The 21,461-nt window shown below is 35.4% G+C and overlaps 2 protein-coding genes across 3 annotated transcripts in view; one reads left to right on the top strand and one right to left on the bottom strand.

The window, feature by feature from the left end:
• Nucleotides 1-664: 664 nt before the first annotated feature.
• LOC306844316 (Golgi-associated PDZ and coiled-coil motif-containing protein-like) lies at nucleotides 665-14,085 on the top strand. 2 transcript variants are annotated; one of them, XM_079376333.1, is made up of 9 exons: nucleotides 665-1,105; nucleotides 5,667-5,831; nucleotides 7,741-7,764; nucleotides 9,878-10,053; nucleotides 10,173-10,338; nucleotides 11,169-11,264; nucleotides 11,364-11,528; nucleotides 11,896-12,070; nucleotides 13,137-14,085. In XM_079376333.1, exons 1-9 carry the CDS (start codon nucleotides 842-844, stop codon nucleotides 13,244-13,246), a joined length of 1,341 nt encoding a protein of 446 aa, XP_079232459.1. In that variant the 5' UTR covers nucleotides 665-841; the 3' UTR covers nucleotides 13,247-14,085. The 2 variants fall into 2 exon arrangements, with proteins under 2 accessions (XP_079232459.1, XP_079232460.1); XM_079376334.1 differs by lacking the exon at nucleotides 7,741-7,764 and having other exon boundaries at nucleotides 13,137-14,062.
• Nucleotides 14,086-17,495: 3,410 nt separating this feature from the next.
• LOC306843639 (discoidin, CUB and LCCL domain-containing protein 1-like) overlaps nucleotides 17,496-21,461 on the bottom strand; it is a 30,831-nt gene continuing 26,865 nt past the window's right edge. The window contains exon 15 of the mRNA XM_079375228.1: nucleotides 17,496-19,716. Within this exon, the coding sequence (XP_079231354.1) occupies nucleotides 19,157-19,716 (560 nt within the window). The 3' untranslated portion in view covers nucleotides 17,496-19,156. The remainder of the gene's footprint in view (nucleotides 19,717-21,461) is intronic.

A 21,461-nucleotide genomic window follows, 5' to 3' on the forward strand; every position in this document is an offset into this window, starting at 1 on the left:
GTAATTAGCGTATATGTGTGTGTTTAGACTCAGATTTAGTTTTACTTACTTTACTTTTAGTCATTTAGCAGATGCTTTTATCCAAAGCGACTTACAAATAAGAAAAAGTAACTAAAACTAAAAGTTAACACTCTGTAAATACTCTATACACACACATTTAAGAGTTTAAATATTTAATGTTTTAGTTATTAAATTAAAATGAGAAATGTTGCCTCGGCAACTAGCTATAATTTTATTTTAATTCAACTATATTTTATTTCAGGTAACTTTTTAGTTTTAGTTAATTGTTGTGCGTGCCTGCGTGCATATATATATATATATATATATATATATATATATATATATATATATATATATATATATATATATATATATATATATATATATATATATATATATATATGCACACACACACACATACACACACATACAGGTATTATAAACCAAGCTTGTATAGGTTTTATTAACACTTTCAAATATATTATACAGTTCAAAGTTCGACAATTAATTAAATGATAATAATGATAATAAATGTATTTATATGATGACACAGAGGGTGTATCTGCTGTAAATTCCCACGAAGCACTCAAGTAATCGAATCGCTCGTCTATCGACTGCCTTCCTCATTGACGAGCCCCATCGTGTGTGGCAGACCAAACTAATCGATCCACGCTTGACTGGTTCGCTCTCGGATTTCCTGGTCAGATGAGAGCACGGAAAACACGCAAACAAAACATCACATCAGAAGGCTACTGTTAGTATAACTTAATCGGCCAGTGATCGCACCGAGTAAAGGACTAAATTTCAAGTTATCTGTGTTGTTCCTGCATCCGTGTTAAACATGTCTGCGTCCGCTGGCGGTGCTGTATCCCCGGGCTCGGCCCTCTCTCCCGGCTCCGGTATGTCCATGTTCCGATGGCTGGAGGTGCTGGAGAAGGAGTTTGACAAGGCGTTTGTGGATGTGGATCTGTTGCTGGGTGAGATCGACCCGGATCAGGCTGATATCACATATGAGGGCCGTCAGAAGATGACCAGCCTCAGCTCATGTTTTGCTCAGCTGTGTCATAAATCCCAAACCATCTTTCAGCTCAACCACAAACTAGAGGTGAGCAAAATACATGGATATTCTCCTACAAATCTCTAGACAAAGTTGTTCTTTTGTTTACTGACATTGAACTTACTGGATGCGTTGTCTTCTGAATGTTTAGGACTGAATAGATATGGCTGTTAGTCCTTAATAACTGATTTTTATTTTGTTTTACAAAAATAGAATATAGATTTGTTATGAATATTCAGCTAAATTATCTATTTCAATCTACACTAACAAAAAATACTATGTAAACGTATATAGTAGTGTTGTCAAACGATTACAAAATAAAAGTTTTTGTTTGCGTAATATATGAGTGTGTACTGTGTATATTTATTATGTGTATATATTTAATAATTTTTTTTATATTTATATATATATATATATATATATATATATATATATATATATATAAAATATGAATATAAATGTATATACACAAATATATGCTGTGTTTGTGTATATATACATAATAAATATACACAGTACACCTACATATATTATGTAAACAAACTTTTATTTTGGTTTTGATCACGAATAATCATTTGACAGCACTAGAATAGCATTGGCGCATAAATTAAGCATTTACTCACTTATATATGGTACTTTTAAAAAAAGGCTTGGGGTTCCCACGGTGTTTTAAAACTTGGAAATATCAGGAAGTTTTTGAAGTGTAATTTCCAATCCTGGAAAAGTCATGAATTTTTTTTTTTTTTTTTTGTGCAACACCGCAACACTTCGTTGGCAATAAATTGTTCTTTTTGAGTGTGAAATCAATGAAAAAGCTTTATTCTGTAATCAACAATTCCTAGAAAAATATTTTGCAATAAGGAATGGGAACCCTGAAATTAAAACCGCTCTATAATTCTGAAATGGCAACAGTGCATCATTTGCATTCTGAATTATTAATTTGAATCCTGATGTTCTGTTTTAATAATGTTATTGTTGCTTAAACATGAGCTTTTCATTCCACATAGCACAGCTTAAAAGATTACTCTAAATTTGAGACGTAATTACAATGCGGTGCTTTTGGTCAATAAATAAGGCCGACAGCACTGTTAATCTAAACCCAACAGGGCGATCAAAACCCCTATGCAGAGCAAGATGTCATGATGAGTCTTGTACATATTTAAAGCAATAGTTTTAAATTTGAATAGGTAAAATTTGGAAAATGAGCTTCATTGTATTGCCAGAATAAACTGTATAGGCTGAATATTGTTATCTCATGTCACTGAATGGCCTGTTATGTTCCCTTCAATCTACTTGTCACTTCGTGTAGGCTTTCTGATAATGCATATGTGTATTTGTCGTTTTGTTTCTTTCATTTTTCTCCGGACACACAGATAAACAAACAATAAAAATTGCCAGTTTGGGAGCAGATTTCTTCGTCCACTCCACAGGAAATGCTTTGCATATGGTGCAAACCGAGTAGTCACAAAACTAGGTGGACAGCATATAAAAACCTGTTAGACCTGCTTAGCTAGCCAATACCAGACACTGGTCATTCTTCTGTTTAAACTGACTGCTGTGCATCTCATAAATGACCCCTTAACGTTAACAGCAGCATAACATGCACTTATGTGCCAGGTCATGTTTGTATTAAGTACTGTTGCTGTTGAGCTCTGCAGTCCTGTGATTTTTTTCTGTCACACAGTCTAGATAATTGGCATCTTGTCTGTGTGTTGGCAGATTCAGGTTTCTCAGGAGACCAGCTCGGGTAATCTGCGTTTGCCGCCACTTTTCAAATCTGTTAATGGCTCTTTATCAATGCTCACAGTCCAATTTGAAAAGCAGTATTATCGTTCACATGGGAAATGAATCGTCTTTGCCGTGGAGGAATCACTTGAGTCCAGGAGATAAAATTCAAAATAACAGGTTCTTAAGTGCACTGACTCACTGGTATATTTTTGTGCGAGGCTGAATTTCTTTCTGAAAAGGTAGTTTAGCAGGTGAGGAGGTCACGCATACACCCACCTCTTCACCAGCGCTGCTGAGCAGAGCAGATTAACACACAGCTTGATAAAACTCCCCGCTGTACAAGAGGAGAGTTGGATGTGACAGTGAAGATTTCAGCTTCCTGTCCTTAAAAAGGCACTGTGGTGGTACTATGGCACACTGATGGTACCATTTCATGGTATTTATATTCATGTTAAGGTACTATTTAGATGGTACTTCAAATAATACCATTGTATTTACATGGTACATGTCCAAAACCCTTAGCATTGGGGTCCAAAAAATAACATTGTAGTACCATAGTACGTCTTTGTTAGTAGATACACCAACATTATGACTTACAATCTGCATTAAACAGCATTCTCATTTCATTTGATGCATTGCAAAGAAACTCGATATTTAATGGTTGATTGATGGATGGTTGATTAGTCATCCAATTTATTACATTATTTCTTTTATTTTTCGTAGTTTCAAATTATGTTTTAAGTGGAGGTGCTTTAATTAGCATGCTGTGCGTTAACATGGTACTAATTGGATCCCTTAACACTGGTGTCTGGAAAAAAAAAAAAACATATTTAGGGTGTCCATATGGGATTTTAATATTGCCTAAAACATCCAAAGTAGTTTGACCAATAACATGCAGGTATTGTACATAATCAACCAATCGTGGCGCTGCGCGTGAGAAGGTGAGATCTACAGAGAACGATCAAAGCGTTGCAAATATGCCTACATGTTTGTTCGTTCGTTTGACTTGACGCGTCGCTGTGCAAATATCAAAAAACTCACCAAGGTAGGCTCGAGAGCGATTGGAAAGCATAAGGAGCCGTCTGCTCTGCTCTCTATAGCTCTCATGAATGTCACACAATGATCTACCTGCACAGTGGAAACTTATTATATTTTAGGCAATATAGAAATCCAGGCAAAATGGCCCGTATGGTCACCCTAACCATAGTACATCTTTGTTAATAAATATACCATTACTACTAATAGTCAACATGAAACTGCATTGTCAACCCATTCAGTTTGCGTAATGTAATGCATTGCCGAAAGAAACAGGATTTTTGATGGGGATTGGTCATGAAGAAAGTAAATAGGGTCCATTATGATTTCATACTGACTTCTACTCCTGTGATGTCATTTTCTGAAGGATCCACCCAAATATCTGTGCCAAACACCCTCTCTGAGGGCTAACACTGTATGAAAAGTCTTGGCCTGAAACAATAAGACATTTGTCTCTAGTTTTAGGCTGCACCACACTGAACTCCTTTGAGGTGCCATCGTTTTGTGTCAGCTTCATTTACACTGTTAATTTAATGGAAGATATTTGTTTTGCTAGTAGAAGTGTTGATAGAGTATATAGACTTGCTAGCATTTTAAAGTAGACTGTCATTTTTTATTGGGAGGGGCTGCAGTGGGAAGCTGAAGTATTCAGAGCGGTCGTTGGTGTTGGGTTCAGATTCATCACTCTCACTGTACTTGTTTCAGAATGACTCCTGACAGATAAATGAACCTTCTCTGCTGCGTTACTGCTGAATATGAGAGTCCCTCAGCTAACCTTGGCTATCCAGCAGAGATTAGGCGCATAAATAAATGAGTAGTTTTTCTACGAGAGGACTTTTATATCTGTCCTTGACGCAGCTTGCCTTCCTAAGAGGCTGAGATGCTGGAGGGTTGAGCTGCTTTTTAATGCCGGGGCCTTCTGATGGGGACGGGATGTCATTATTCACCATGGCTGTGGTTGTTAATGAGTATGTCAGATGAGAGAGTATCCTCTTCTGAAGGGAAGCGGAAACACTAGAAAGAGGAAGTGGAAATTTCAAGGGTTAGTTCACCCAAAAAATAAAAATTCTGTTATTAATTACTCACCCTCATGTTGTTCCAAACCCAAAAGAAATCCGTTCATCTTTGGAACACAAATTAAGATATTTTTGATGAAATCTGAGAGCTTTCTGACCCTGCATAGACGGTAATGCAACTGAAACGTTCAAGGTCCAGAAACGTACTGAGGACATCGTTAAATTGGTACATGTAATATCAGTGGTTAAACCGTAATTTTATGAGGCTGTGAGAATGCATTTTGTGCGCAGTTCATGTCTTTCTCTTTCGTGTCAGTCGATGAGCATTCACAAGAGTACCGCGATGCATGCCTTGAACATGTCAGTTGTGTTCCTGTCTATGGAGCTCTCGGATTTCATCAGAAATATCTTAATTTGTGTTCTAGAGATGAATGAAGGTCTTACGGGTTTGGAACAACATGAGGGTGAGTAATTAATAACAGAATTTTCATTTTTGGGTGAACTATCCCTTTAGTGAATATTAAAAAAAAGCTTGTTTATGTTTAAGATAAACATAGATTAGAAACGTAGCACATACCAGAAGACTTGCACTAATTGCTAATCCCTCAAAAAGCCACAAATTGTAGTTTTTATTTTGGTTTGACTCTGTTCGGATACACAATTGTCTTCATTTTCATACTTAATATTTTTGTTAATCTGTATGTCTGCTCTATTCTGGATTGGAGAAGGATGGTCAATACTTCATACGCAGACACTACTTGAGTCAGCACAAATCTGAGCATGATTCATGATTCTCGGATGGCTAGTTATACTCTGTGTGTGTGCTTCAGGCTCAGCTGGTGGACTTGCGGTCGGAGCTGACAGATGTCCAGGCAGAGAAGGCTGTGGTGGAGAAGGAGGTTCACGAACAACTTCTGCAACTCCACGCCATGCAGCTCAAACTCCAAGCCAAAGGCGGACAGGCGGTCGACTCTGACTCCATCAAAGACAGGATGGTGGGCACAGCACCAGATTCCTACAAATGTAGCAGAACCAAGACTAGGTTTTATATCTAGATGAGTTACTGAAAATTGGCTTGTAGGACACCTAGATTAATATGTTAGCATTAAGGGCACCTGGATCTTCAACTCATTATGTGGTCAAAAGTATGTAGACACCTGATCACGGAACATCTCATTCCAAACTATGGTAATTAATATGGAAGTGGAACTGTTATAATAGCCTTCACGCTTTTAGGAAAGCTTTTCATTTGATGTGAAACTGATAAAGGAATTTGCTTTCAGTGGGGTGTCAGGCGTAGAAGTGATGTTAGACTAACTAGTTGAGTGGGATTTCGAGCAGGCCGATCAAGTTATTCCAGACCCATCTAAAAAGGATCGCTAGACGAACCAGCAGCCTGTTTTGCATACAGGACTATTGCCATGGCTTTTAGCAAACAAACCATACACTATCATTGTGTGCTGTAGATTTAGTTTTCCATTCACAGGAACTGCATATATTTGTGTGAATATGCATATTCCATGTTACACAGTATGCAAATAGCTAGCCGATAACTATTTTCTTGTTACAACCAATAACCATTCTATAAGATTTTGTCGAAATAAATTACAAATAAAACCATAAAAGCTAACCTAACTGAATGAAAAATGATTATTAAAATATTATTGATAACGGAAAAACTATATTAATTTAGAGTTTTGAGCATTATAATTTTGCTAAAGATTACATTTAACGGTGTGTTACTAAGTTATTAGTGTTTCTGAAGATTAATTTGAGTGTTAGGTAATGGCAAAGGTAATGTAAAATGGTATAAACTAAAACTACTAATACTCTGTAAAAATGGAAAAATTAACATGCACTATTAAATATCCAATATCAAGTACTTTTCAAACATTTGGGGTTGGTAAGATTTGCTTAGAAATACAGTAAAAATAGTAATATTGTGGAAATATTATTGCAATTTAAAAATAACAATTTTCTATTTTAATGTTTTAAAATTGAATTTATTCCGCTGATGCAAACACTGAATTTTCAGCCTCATTATGCCAGTCTTCAGTGTCACATGTTCCTTCATAAGTCCTTCTAATATGCTGATTTGAAGAATGATTTTTTTATTATTATCAATGTTCAAAACAGTTTTCTGGTTAATATTTTTGTGGAAACCATGATCCTTTTTTTTTGTTGATTATTTGATGAATAGAAAGTTCAAAAGAATAGCTTTTATTTGAAATACAAATCTTTTGTAACATTGTCTTTAATGTTACTTTTGATTCATTTATTGTGTCCTTGCCAAATAAAAGTATTCACTTATCTTACTGGCCTCACACTTTTGACTGGCAGTGTATATATATCCAATATCAACTTATACCATTAAATTAAAACAACAAAAACACTATTTAAAACCCTTCCAGCTCAAGCTGATGTTGCTTTCAGAGGCCGTTTGTTAGTCGACAGTGAGTGTTGAAGCTGCAGACAGTGTTTGTGCACTTGCTGTCCTCTTCTGTGGGTGACCTGCCATCGCTCCTAGACTTTTTCACTTCACTGTAGCATCGCTTAGAGTAGCCAAGGGCGCAAATCTGACAAACCGACTACAGAGATTACATGGCTGTATGCTATCCAGCCATCATTAACGGGGTGGCTGGAATAGCTCAGTCCACTAATTAGTACATGTGTCTACATACTTTTGACTGCAGCGTAGCTGTGACATTTGATGGTGTCGTAATAGCAGTATCTTTGTATAATCAGCTGTAATGAACACTTAACAGACTCTGGTTGGGTTGGCACTCTGCTCTGTGTCTTCCTGACTTAACCCTAATGAAGTAAGGATGAACTTCTGTAACCGGCCTTTCTATTTAACCCTGCCTCTTTAACCTTTGACCCTCTGTTTTTCTTCTCAATCTTAAGCCTGTTCCCTCAGTGGAGGACAAGGTGAGTTTTGCATTGTTTTGAGTCCGTGTGTGTCCTGTCTAACTCCACTTTTTCCCTCTGTTAATGCTGCTGCTGTCTGTTTTAACCATCCCTAGTAAAGAACTTATTTTTGTGTACTAGTAGATTAACTGCTAGAGGTAAGTGATATGTTGGTAGCCGATACAGTATTTTCTGAAACCTTGGAAAATTGAACCAGCTGATGGGGTTATAATGAAAAAGTAAAAGAATCTGTATCGGCCACCACATGCTGTTAAGGTGCGGTCATTTACCGGTGTTGGGTGAAATTTTGTGGGCGATATCCAGTATTTTAAATCCACATGATCGTGAATTTTGCATGAGAAGGAAACTGTTTCTTCACAGATTTTGCTCATGACCAAGAAAAAGCTGCTTTGTTTGAAAATGACTCGCTAAGCTTTTGACAATAGACCTTTTATGCCTGCATGACCGCACCTTTAATCACTGATACAAGCCAATCGATATCAAGTTCAATATTGGTACGTAGCTAATGCTAGATGTGTCTTTTTTTCACTCCAGGGGTTGTAACAAATGAAGAGATGTCATTCAAGTGGCTTCATTTCACACTACTGGTAAACTTGTAGTAGAGGTGGGCGATATGACCAAAATCTTATATCACGATATGAGTCATTTTATTTCACGATAATTTCGCTTTAAATAAGGACTTTTTGATATAAAGAATTTTGATACCATTGAAATTTCATAATTCTTGTCACCAGTGTCAATATCACAAAATAAAATAATACTAGCCTAAATAAAAAAACATAAACAACAACCTCAAGCTCACTGACAACAAGTAAACAGTCAGTGATTGACATTGTTTATAGTAATCCAATGGATAAAAACACTGCATATTCTTCACTGTGTATATTAAATATATATTTTAATAATCTAGAATCTAAATCTTCGTGTTAAAGTTACAAAAGTAATTTAGACCAAAGCAGTGAGAGGTTTTCTCTCTTTTGTTGTTTGATTAACATGAATATCAGACTGCTGTCACTTTTAAGAGCTGCCCAAATCCAATATACTGTTACACGTTTTCTTTCTCAGCTGTTTGCTTTCACTTAAGACCTAAATTACTGCGTGTACGAGGATTCTTGCAAAGATGGGCATTTTGACACATAAAAGTGTGTATTTATGTGTTCAAGGCCTATAAAACTGCAAAAATAACTATTTTCCCACGCTGTAATGATCACCGTCTTCACGTGCCTGCGCCTTTCTGACAGCGCTCAGAATATAGCGTAAAATATATATATATAGCATAATGAGTTCTTTTTCGCTGCTGATTGCGCTTCAATGGCTTAAAATCACTTGTTTTTAAACCACAATGCTTAAAAACGTGCGCAAACGTTAAGTTTTTATGACCATGTAGCACAGTGACGCTACATGAGCGTGTAACCGTGACAGAGACAATAGTCCAAAATCTCTACCGGTTGACAAATTTAAACCGGTTAATCATGTCTACCGGTATATCGCCCACCCCCAACTTGTAGTAATTATGATGTTAAATCTACATTTGTTACAATTCTATAGTATGTGCGCTAGTGCTGTTAAACGATTAATCATGATTAATCGCATCCAAAATAAAAGTTTTTTTTTTACATGATATATGTGTGTGTACTATGTCTATTTATTATGTGTATATATAAACACACACACACATGCATTAAGAATTTGTTTTATATATTAAATATATTTATAATATAAATATATACATGTACATATTTTCTAAATATATGCTGTATGTATTTATTTATACATAATAAATATACACAGTACACACATATATCATGTAAACAAAAACTTTTATTTTGGATGCGATTAATTGTTTAATTGCACATATTTAGAGGTATGTTTAAGCTAGAGTGTTTGTCCTGTGATTTCACCTCACTTGTCATATGCACTGTTGTGAAGTTGTAGTTTTTGTGGCGACGCAGGTCTTCTGTTTCTTGTCCTATTGGGCAGCACGTTAGAAAGGCTGTTAATGATAGAGATTTGATGTGACTGTTATTAACAGACTTACATCAGTATACATACATGGTCAGAGGTTTGGCGCACAACTGCTCACCTCTTGTCTTTGTTTGATTGCATGTCACAGGAGAAGGAACTGGAGGCCAGTAAGAAAGAAAAAGTGAAGGAGGCCAAGTTGGAGGCAGAGGTGAAGATGTTAAAGAAAGAGAACGAGGCCCTCCGCAGGCACATTGCGGTACTACAGGCTGAGGTGTACGGAGCCAGACTGGCAGCCAAGTATCTGGACAAAGAGCTGGCCGGGAGGTAAGAGACAGCATTGTTCTTCTGTTCTGATTGACCATTATGAGGGTTTCTTGTGGCTCCAAGATTGGCACAGAGTTCTGGGTGTCAGCTTAAACCCGAATTCTCTTTATTTTATTAAGGGTGCAGCAGATCCAGTTGCTCGGGCGAGACATGAAAGGACCAGCTCATGACAAGCTGTGGAACCAGCTTGAAGCTGAGATTCACCTGCACCGTCACAAAACCGTGATCCGAGCCTGCAGGGGGCGCAATGATCCCAAAAAACCCTTGCTATCACCTGTGGGGCATGTAAGATAGCACATTCAGTTCATTTACTTGGTAAAATTACTTGATGAAGGTGAACTAGTTTCTTTGAGATATATCAGAGTGAAATTTGACAAAACAAGAGAATAATGTGCCTTTAGGAAATTTCACCCCAAAATCAATATCAATAAAAATGTCATTTAAAATTAAAATGTAATCTGCTATTTATTTATTGTTAACTAAAAGTAAAACCATAATTCATTACTTCAAATAAAAAACAAAATTTATTATTTCAGTTTTAAGTACTAAAATAACGTTTGAGCACAAAAATGAATGAAACTACTAAAATTAATGAAACTAAAATAGCATTTATTTGTGTTTTTTTAATAAGAAATTAAATTTTGCATTAAACAACAAAATGTTTCATTAAAATTGATGTTAAAAATAAAATGTTAAGCCCATTAAAAAAAATTCTACACTTTAAAAATATATTTAAATGTCCATATTTACTTATTTCTATATTTAAATGAAATATATTTTATATATAATAAATATAAAAAGTTTTTTATATTTAAATGTTGATATTGACTTAAACATTAGTCTTTAAAATGTTGTTTTAATATACTTTAAATATATTAAATATACTATATAATGCCAGTCACAAGAATTAGATTTTTCCACAGTAAAGCTGGCTACTATAAATCTGAAAATAATAACCAAGTCACAATATAAATAATATAATAGTCTATAAAACAAGCTAAATTATTTATATGCTCTATAAATAAATATAATATTTTGTTTGATTTTGTGGTGAACTATGACCATTTTCATGTGATTCATCCTTGATTATGTCCTCTCTACGTTTACCTCTGCAGGACACAGATTCTCTGAAAAAGACTCAGGGAGTCGGCCCTATACGCAAAGTGGTTTTGACCAAAGAAGATCATGAAGGACTTGGCATCTCCATTACCGTGAGTTCAACCTTTGATTTTATATGGTTTCAATGGATGAATCACTGTATGTTCCAAGATCAAAGTCCGGATTTGATGTTTGCATTGGAATTAATACAGGGCGGGAAAGAGCACGGCGTTCCCATCCTCATCTCAGAAATCCACCCCACCCAGCCTGCAGAGCGCTGCGGAGGACTGCATGTGGGAGATGCCATCTTAGCCGTCAACAACATCAATCTGAGAGATGCGAAGCACAAAGAGGCCGTCACCATCCTCTCACAGCAGGTGAGAGACACGCACGGTTCAGTTTGCAGCCCGGCGAGGGGGTTGTCAAATCAGGCTTAGCATGTGACCTATAACTTATTATTAGAACCATGTTTCAATCCCATCCTAACACCTGCAGAGAACCTCCCAAAGGTTAAGATGCCCTTTAATTGGGCTTGTGAGGTGTAATCACTTATGGTTTGAAAAGAACATACCTTAAAATTGTCATTTCCTCACCCTCATGTTGTTCCAAACCCATCTGACGACTTTTTTGTTGAACACAAAAGCAACCATAGGTTATATTTACCTCGCATAACAAACAGAACTGACATTTACACACACACACTTCCAGACATTCACAGAGATTTATTTATTTTTTGTTCTGCAGAGGGGAGAAATTGAGTTTGAGGTGGTTTACGTGGCTCCAGAGGTGGACTCTGATGATGAGAACGTGGAGTATGAAGATGAGAGTGGACACCGCTACCGTCTGTACCTGGACGAGCTGGAGGAGGGATCAGGAGCCAGTCACAATAATGGCACTGCCGACCCTGCTTCCCTTCAAGGCAAGTGCACTGAATGAATTCATTTTCTTCCAATCAAAGAACAGTTTTTACAGCATTTATTAATCTGTGTAAACTTATAAATATACTGTTGTTCATTCTTTACATGTTCATATTATATTAATATTGCATTGTAATTTATTTCATAAAATAATAAATATGAATATGAATTAATTGAATATCTATGCAAAGTTATAAATATACTATTGTTCATTCATTGTCAATTCACGGTTGTTCATAACACATTAATATTGTATTGTTTTCATTAGTAGTATTTTTGATGCAGGCAATAAGACATGAATATCAACAAATTAATTGATAATTTAATAAATAAAATATCCTAAATAATGATATTAAAGTTAGTTTAAAACACAACTTGTACAAAATGTATTAGTAAAAAGTAATATTAACCCCATAGCATTAAAAAAGGCTATAAATGTATTAAAGTATATAACTTGCATCAAATTATGTTAAAATAATAAACACTACTGTTTAAAAGTTTTTTGTTTGTTTTTGAAGGAAGTCTCTTATGCTTGACAAGGCTGCATTTATTACAAAAATATAGTAAAACCATAATATTGTTTAGAATATTTGAATCAAACCGTAATATTGTGAAATATTATTACAATTTAAAATGATAAAAAATCATCTATTTTAGTCTCAAAATGTAATTTATTCCTGTGATGCACAGTTGAATTTTCAGCATCATCGTCACACAGAAATCATTCTAATATGCTGATTTGCTGCTCAAGAAACATTAATGTTGAAAACAGCTGCACTGCTTAATATTTTTGTGGAAAATGTGATACATTTGTAGTATTCTTTGATGAATAGAAAGTTTAAAATAACAGAATTCATAAATATCTTAACTGTCACTTTTTATCAGTTTAATAAAAGTATACATTTCTTTAAAAAAAAAACTTGCTGACACAAAACTATGCACAGTACTGTAATGTAATGATATCATTATAGCCTATACAGCCATTTAATCATAAAAGCCAAGGCTAATGGTTTAAAGAAAATTGTGAAGTTTATCCAAACTGACTAACCGTTTACTTTCTCCTTACAGCTGTAGGGAAGCACTTAGTGAACAACAGAACAGAGAATGGAGATGCTGCCTTGTCCAGTGAAAGTCCTTCAGACGACAAGACAGCAGAGTCTGCAGAGAGTTCCTCCTAGATCTCCAGACTACCAGAAGGATCCTGGAGACGAGAGAGAGAGGAGCATCAGGCGAAGAGACGGAGACCAGAAAGAGATTAAGACTGCACATGTATAATATGTAACATACCAGATTCTTCTTGTTTTATGCCGTTTGGAGAACAGACTGCTTCGACGTCCACTGGAGATGGATGAACCACTGAGAAACACTGAGGGAAGAGGACATACTGTTACTCAGTGGCCACAAAGGATTGTTTGCATATGTACGTCACCATCTTGGTTTATTCTCGTAAAGAAACACTTCAGGAGACAAAATGAATATTTACGTAAATGAGTAAAGTGATTGGATGGATTGATATAAGAGTTTTGATTCTTGGCTTCCTCTTTTGTGTAACCCTCTGTAGGTGAGCTGAAAATGAGCTCCAATGTAGGGCTTTTACTTTAATCATTCACACTTCTTCTCTTGTACTGAAGTAGATGGACATAGCAATGAGTTACTGTTTGCTCAAAATGTATGCACATTGTTTTTAACTTCTGTTTTAGCTTAGTGTGATCCTGTCCTGCTCCAAAGCAAAGGCAAACAGGATGATGCTACTTCCTGTTTTGCACACAGGGTGGTCAGTGGGTGACGGGGACAGAAATGACACAGCATGTTTTACTAACAGTGCACATCCATGTGCTTTCATTTCTTTGCTTACTTCACTAACAGTCCAAGAACAGAAGTGGAGAGAGGTGCCATTTAGTTGATTTAGAATTAATTTTGGGGTGAATTTCAGTGAAGAGATATCCAGGTCATATATTACCCTAAAGGGAAGTGTGTGTGTGTGTGTGTGTGTGTGTGTGTGCGTGCGCCCCCCCCCACCCCCCCCCCACACACAAAAAAACCCATCATTTAAAAAAAAAAATGTTTTTGTCAAACAGGGCAAACATTACACTCAAGTTTACAATGACACTCACTTTTCAATATTTATTTCAACTAACACATTTTTACACACCCACACAATTTTATTTTAATTGAAATATTAAATACTGAAAAGTGAACTTTTAAAGGTTAATGTGCTTATTTTTATGTCTCGTGACAATAATGGCATAATGCAATAATATTAACATAATGGTATTAAATTAAACAATTTTCTATATTTTATTTATTTACATTTTCTGTTTTTATTTGTATTTTCAGGACAATTTAGCTCATTGCAGCATGCTATTTTATATTTAATTAAATTCATTACAAAAATATGTTACTGACAATTGAATAATAAATATAAATAAATAATATTTTTCATGACAATAATGCCACAATGTAAAACAAAAAAAATTAATAATTATGGTTCCTAAAATTAAAAGTTTATTTTAATTAAAAAATTTTTTTAAGTATATAAAAACTTTTTTTTTTATTATTTGGATTTATTTTAGGGTGAGATGTGACCTGGACATTTCTTGACCGCTTTCATGATAGTCACCCTTACAGATCTGTGGAGGTATTTTCAAACATCTTTACTGAACAATGTCCATCTAGTGCCATTGAACCTACTGTATTAACAGTGTCTTTGGAAAAGATACTAATATTAGCTTGTTAGGGAAGTGAACTTGCATTTTTACACTGCAATGTAGCATAGCGTATTTAATCCAAGCCAATTTACTCTTTATATTCTGTGAAAAAAACATAAAAGTGTACAGAAATTGAGGATGAGGATTCTTAATCGGCTGTAGTGCCTCAAAATCTGTGAATTGTAAGATCATTACTGTATAGATCACCAGAAGAGGTTCCTATAATCATCAGTGTTGCTTTACTACCATTGAGTTATTTAACATATCACTTTTTTCTCCAACTGTTCTCTCTCTAGCATTTTCAGAAAGGTGTTTATCACATTGTTGTTATTTAATGCTCCGGTCTGAATGTCTGTACATTGATTACTCTATATTTAAATGAAACATTTGGACTGCATAGCAATAAAACATTCCCTAAACAATTGCTTTACCCTGCTGAAAGAAAAACGGATTGGTGGTTAGCTGATCTTAAGAAGGTTTTTTCAGCAAGGAGGCATAGCTTGAGTGGTAAATTTGAGAAATTCAAAAGTTATTTGCTTTATATCACCCTTAATCTGCTATTTAACACCCCACTGTTTGTAGATGTTAGGCAGATGAGGGCAGTCGGGACAATCAGCTCCTTTGGCCGTAAGGTCTTCTCTTATCCGAATGTGAGCTGGTTCAGTGGACTGTTGTTGCTTTTATTTTCTTTCATCTAGGAGATGAAATGCTTCCCACACTGCCAATGCATGGCACCGCACAGATGCAACTTTAACGTGGAGGAACATTTTTCCTTTTTATAGCCAATCCATTTTTTCCTTTTCCTTCTGGTTTGTGATTTATTCTTCTGTTAACTCTGTTTTTCCAGTGTCATAGGATTTGCCATGGGGAGATTGGGAATAAATGGTCCACCTGTAGTTATTGTGACATGAAATGTTTCAATAAACTTACATTTATTTGCCCAGAGCTTCGTATTTTGTTGTGGTGTTGATAAAACAAGTAGTTTGCAGTTGCAGTAACTCATTTAAACATGAAGTGGCAGTACGACTTGATAGAACAAATGCAAAACATACAGTATATTCCTACTGTATCTTATGTAATATTATGTAATAAAATTAAGGTATTTTTTTCCTCCTCGATTTTAAGCTTCATCTTCTTTCATACTATATGTGCCATAAAAGCGTGATATATCAAATGTTACTTTAATAAACTGTTTCATTTATATTTATATATATATATATATATATTAATTCCAAGGATGTACAGATGGAAATCTGCTTTTGTTATCTCTATAATAAGATTAAATAAAATGCTATATCCTGTCATCATCGCTGGAAAGTGTGCTGTCCATCCTGACTAGCACTGAGACGTAAAGGTGGGGTATGTCATTTTTCAAAAACGCTTTAGAAAACCGAGTCTGGGTTTGAGTTTGCCAAAACAAACTTGTAGCCAATCAGCAGTAAGGGGCGTGTCTACTCATGATGTAGAGGAGAGAGCGTTCAGTGCAGAAAGAATAATTGCGGCAGAAGTGATGCGCTCATGAACATTAATTACATTAATAACTTTTATTTGTAAATTTTTATTTTGATATATGACTTGGCTCTTCATGAAGGTAGCCTATTGAAAGTAACGTGTTAATATTCATAATCTAGCAGGATTCGTTATTTAACTCGCAAACACCCTGGCGTAAACTAACAGCCCACAGTGAGTTCAGCTTCCCACAAAGACCTCCCACACACACACTCAAACACAAAGCTGTTTCACGAACCTTTTAAGTTTATGACATTACCTTTTTCTTAATGTTTGACAACACAAGTCATTAAACACCATTATATAACGCTTAACGCATCAGCAGCTCGTGCAGATTAATTCGTGTTAGTCATTTAATTGTTACCAAACTTTGCCTGTATGCTTTACGTTTTATCATTTACCATATTTTATACCCTAAACATAGCCTATAGTAAATGCTGTTCTTCCTTCCTGCGTGATTGCATTTGCACATATACCAGAATCGGATATACAGGGACTCATAACATTTGTGACCCTGTACCACAAAGCCTGTCATAAGAGTCAATTTTTTGAAATTTTGATTTATGCATCTGAATAAATAATCTTTCCATTGATGTATGGTTTGTTATGATAGGACAATATTTGGCTGAAATACAACTATTTGAAAATCTGGAACCTGAGGGTGCAAAAAAAATCTAAATATTCAGAAAATCGCCTTTAAATTTGTCCAAATGAAGTTCTTAGCAATGCATATCAAAAATTATGTTTTGATATATTTAGTTGGAAATTTACAAAATATCTTCATGGAACATGATCTTTACTTAATATCCTAATGATTTTTGACTAACTTTTTTTTATAATTTTTAACCCATGTATTGTTGGCTATTGTTGCAAATATAACAGTGGTACTCACGACTGGTTTTGTGGTCCACGGTCACATTTGTAGCAGTCGGTCGGGCCAGAGATTCACTGCTGTGCTTTCATGATGCATACTTTGGGTGGGAAATGTGATACAGGGTGCCTGAACGGTAGATTTAAACAGCAGGGTCACCATCAGCTGCTGGCTCATAACTAACACCCCACCGTTACATTCCTGATCACTGTCCCACAGAGATACCTCATGTGTGACATCCTGCTCTCACCAAATACTTACGTAATCATGCCGATTATTCACAATTTGAAAAGTCATTTGCATTTTTTTGAAAGCAAGGCACTCATCACAGGACAGATTGAACTACTGGTGCTTTTAATCAGGGTTTAGACCAGCACAAACACAGCACTGAGATTCTCAGTGGCAAAGCACTTCAATACACCAGCATGACCAGATCCTCACAGGCATATCAAACATTAACCATCAGCACATCCCCCAAAACATTTCACAGAAATTAAGACCTGTCAGTAATCTTTAACAGGGATTGTCCCTTAAACAGCAGCAACTCACAGATCTTCTGGATGCTTAAAGGGATAATCCACCTAAAAACAAAAATACTTTCATCATTCACTCCGAACCAGTATGAAGTTATCTCTTCCGTGAAACACAAAGAAGAAATATTGAAATTTCAAAAATGACAGTCGAACTTGACAGCCTTTCACTTTCATACACACTTTATAAAAGGAAGTCATATGGGTTTGGAATTAAATGAGAATGAATAAACAACAATTGTCGAGTGAACTATCCCTTTAAATAATCATTGACAGCACAAAGTAACATCTGTTTTGTTTTTTACCTAAATATACATTTCAAAACTGTACATACATATGTATACTCCTATAGACAATCCAAATAAAGACAATATGAAATAATCCATTTTAGTCGGTTATTAAACAGCCAGTTTTCACATGGAACAAGGGGAGTCCAAAACAACAAAGTGAACGCAACAATATTCAGCATGAAAGAAAGATCAAAAACCTTTGAGATTCAACAACACAATTGCATACAGCAGTATGAGAGATGAAAAATGATCCAAAATTGCTAAATCTAATGCAAGCGTACAACCCTTACTCTCAATACAGACTTGAAAAAGAGCAGCATCGTTTTGCTTGCATTATAGGATCAAGCTCATTTTGTTGCATCGACACATAGCTTGCTTCCAGTTTAGATGGGGTTAGGCTATTTTAATTGATAACAAATGCTTTTTGTTACCACTTTTTTTTATCATTATGTATGATATGTATGAATGTTTTTCATGTAATTTCATTGGTGTAGAGACGTGAACATGAAGAGGTTCTTGGTCCCAAAGGAGACGGACCAAAGTAACTGCTCGGGAACTTGTATTACTTCAGTTCCAAAACATCTCCTAAGTTCTTCCAACAGGAGATCTTTTGATCTGCTTCCTGAAATGTTATTTTTTGTCTGTAGCCCTCAATATAATGATTAAAAGAGTCTTTTCCTATTTTCAACCAACTTTGTATTGTTAAAATATCAGTAGTATATCAAACTGAACAATGCATAGTCTTTCTCCATGTTACCTGCACCCAAATATACCAGTTTGCAAAATACATCACCTGGCTGTCAAACGTCTTTTGCTGGCAAATAAATGGAGAAAGAGTATACACTGTGCATATACATAATACTAATGACACCTTAAAACAAAGCTGGTTGAAAAATCATGGTCACATTGTAGAATACATAAAAACCTGGCTCGCATTCACAGTTTGTGTCCGTAGGGAATGAACGGGGAACAAACAGGACAATTTTAAAAAAAATTTGATGTCAAGACAAAATACATCATATACACAAAAAAAATCTTTAAATTACATAAACTGATGGCATCCGTTACGGCCTCCGGAAAAATGCAAAAACAAGTTATCCCTCATGCACAAATAAGTTAAAGAGTCTGGAGGTGGTTTTGTTGAGTCAGGTAAATCAGGCACATCACAGTGTGGTTCTTCTCAGCTTCCTTCGGAGCTACTGCCCTCCGGGTCCGGTCTGAGTCCAGAGAAAGGCAGTCTGACACAGTCTCTGGGAGTGGAATAGGACTCTTGAACTGGAGATTTAATCTGGGGTCTCTGGTACTCTGAGCAACTCCCATTCTGCATGACAGGTTTCTGGATTTTAGGGCTGTCGTAGATGCCCTCTGGGTAATTCCCCCTGTCCGTTTTGACTTGGGGCATCTGGTAGCCCCCGGCCACTCCTCCGATCACTTTCCTACAGTTACTGCCCTCCACTGCTCGAAACGACGGGCTTTTGTTTAGTACCACACCTGGGACGCTGTAGCTGGGATCTGGAAGGAAGGGATCTTTGCGGAAGGCGTGGCGCTCGATGATGGGCGTGGCGTACTCTGGCTCCTGATTGGTCAGTGGCAGGGCGTACTGGATGCCCGTCTGTAGGTGGTCGTAGTGAGAAGTAGCCTCGATGTCCTTGTCTTTGGCCTCAATGTCCATGGGTCTGAACGTCGAGCCTTTTCGGGACACAGTGTCTGTGCCGAGCATGAGAGGCTGCTGGTACTCAGCTAAAGAAAAAGAAAAAGGAAATAGTAACTTAGTTTTTCTAAAAATGCCCTAATCTTTACTGTCAGTGTTATTTTGGCATTAAAGTATTTATTGATATTTTGAATTTGATTAGTTTTATATTTTCAGTTTTCATTTGAACTTTTAGTAATTTTGTTGTGTGCTTTTGTAATTTCTTTTTATATTTCTATATATCTTTAATTTATTATTTGAATTTAATTTTCATTATATTTATGATTATCAGTTTTAGTAGCTTTAGTACTTCAAATTTTATTTCAGTAGGCAGCATTTCTAATTTTTCATTTTTTTAAGATTTTTTTTTTTTAATTATTAGGATTTAAGATCTAATTATTTATTTCAGCTCTATTTCAATTACAGAAAATTATTTTTAATAATTTTAGTAAAGGCTTATTATCGTTAACTAAAACAATAAAAAAAAATCATTACTTAAAAAACATTAACTGAAAAAAAACTTTATATGAAAATGAGAAATATTGCTGAAATAAAATAAGTTCAGGAAATAAAATAATTGACACTAAAACCAAAGCTTAAACTATGCAGACATATCTATATAGACATAAAAAAACAGAAAATATTAAAACAAAATCTAATTCAATAACAATAAAAATAAACAACATTAATAAAAATTTAATGATCCTAAAAAAAATATAATGATACACAATGATCCTAAAAAACCCACTAGTTTTAGTTTATAACAACAACACTATTTGAGTCCAATGTTGTTTTGGGGTCAAAACGGTTTAAACATTCTTCAAAATATCTTCTCTTGAGCTCCAAAGAAGAAATTGTTTATGCCTAGCCATACTGAAACCTACCTGGCTAACTAAGCAAGCCATGTTCATAAATCTGGGACCATAAACTCTAAAGCCATTAAATATGAATGACATACATTTTCACGCATATTCCTGACATGGTAATAAAAACCAAAATTTGGACAAATTGTTAAATTGTTGTGGATAAATTGTTACAGCATAAATGAAATCAATTAAAAAGTTTCAGTATTTGCTCAAAGGGGCTTCAAGTCATGCACCGGGCTTGAAATCGGACTGTCTGTAATCTGTCTGACGTCTTGAACAAACCTTAAATCAATAATTACAGCCCTGGTGGAGTGCCAATTAAATTTTAGCAGGCGTTTTCATCTGGCAAGCTTTCAGGCTGCTTCAATTATTTCAAAAAGGTTATTTTCCGTCTTCAGCTTACAAAAGGACCATAAATTGCCTTACAAGTTGAACCCCTTTATCAGACAACAGAAAAACTCCCCTCTGACTTTAGTTGCAGCCACAAAAATGAAACGCTCTGGCTTTAAATCCATATTTCCACAATGTCCTGACCACCTTGTCCTAAAACGAAGCGATAAAACATATCTCTTCTCTGTTTTTGGTCTGACTACGACAAGCAAACTGTGCTATGAGACATTGTGTTGGTCACTTGGGCTCTATTACCACATTGGCTTCAGTGTTGGGAAGTACGTAACATTAAATTAACATAAACTACATTTTCAGTGGCATGCTACCAGCTCAAATGTTTTGTTGCTTTGGATTATTATATTAAAAGTTTGGGGTCAGTCGTTTGTTTTAATGTTTTTTGAAAGAAGTCTTTTACACTCATCAAGGCTACATTTATTTATATAAAAACACAATAAAACAGTAATATTGTGAAATATTATTACAATTTAAAATAACAATTAAAAAAAAAAAATTCTGTGAAAGCAAAGCTGAATTTTCTG

The sequence above is a fragment of the Barbus barbus genome (genome assembly GCF_936440315.1).
Source record: "Barbus barbus genome assembly, chromosome: 24".
NCBI classification, from domain to species: Eukaryota; Metazoa; Chordata; class Actinopteri; order Cypriniformes; family Cyprinidae; genus Barbus; species Barbus barbus.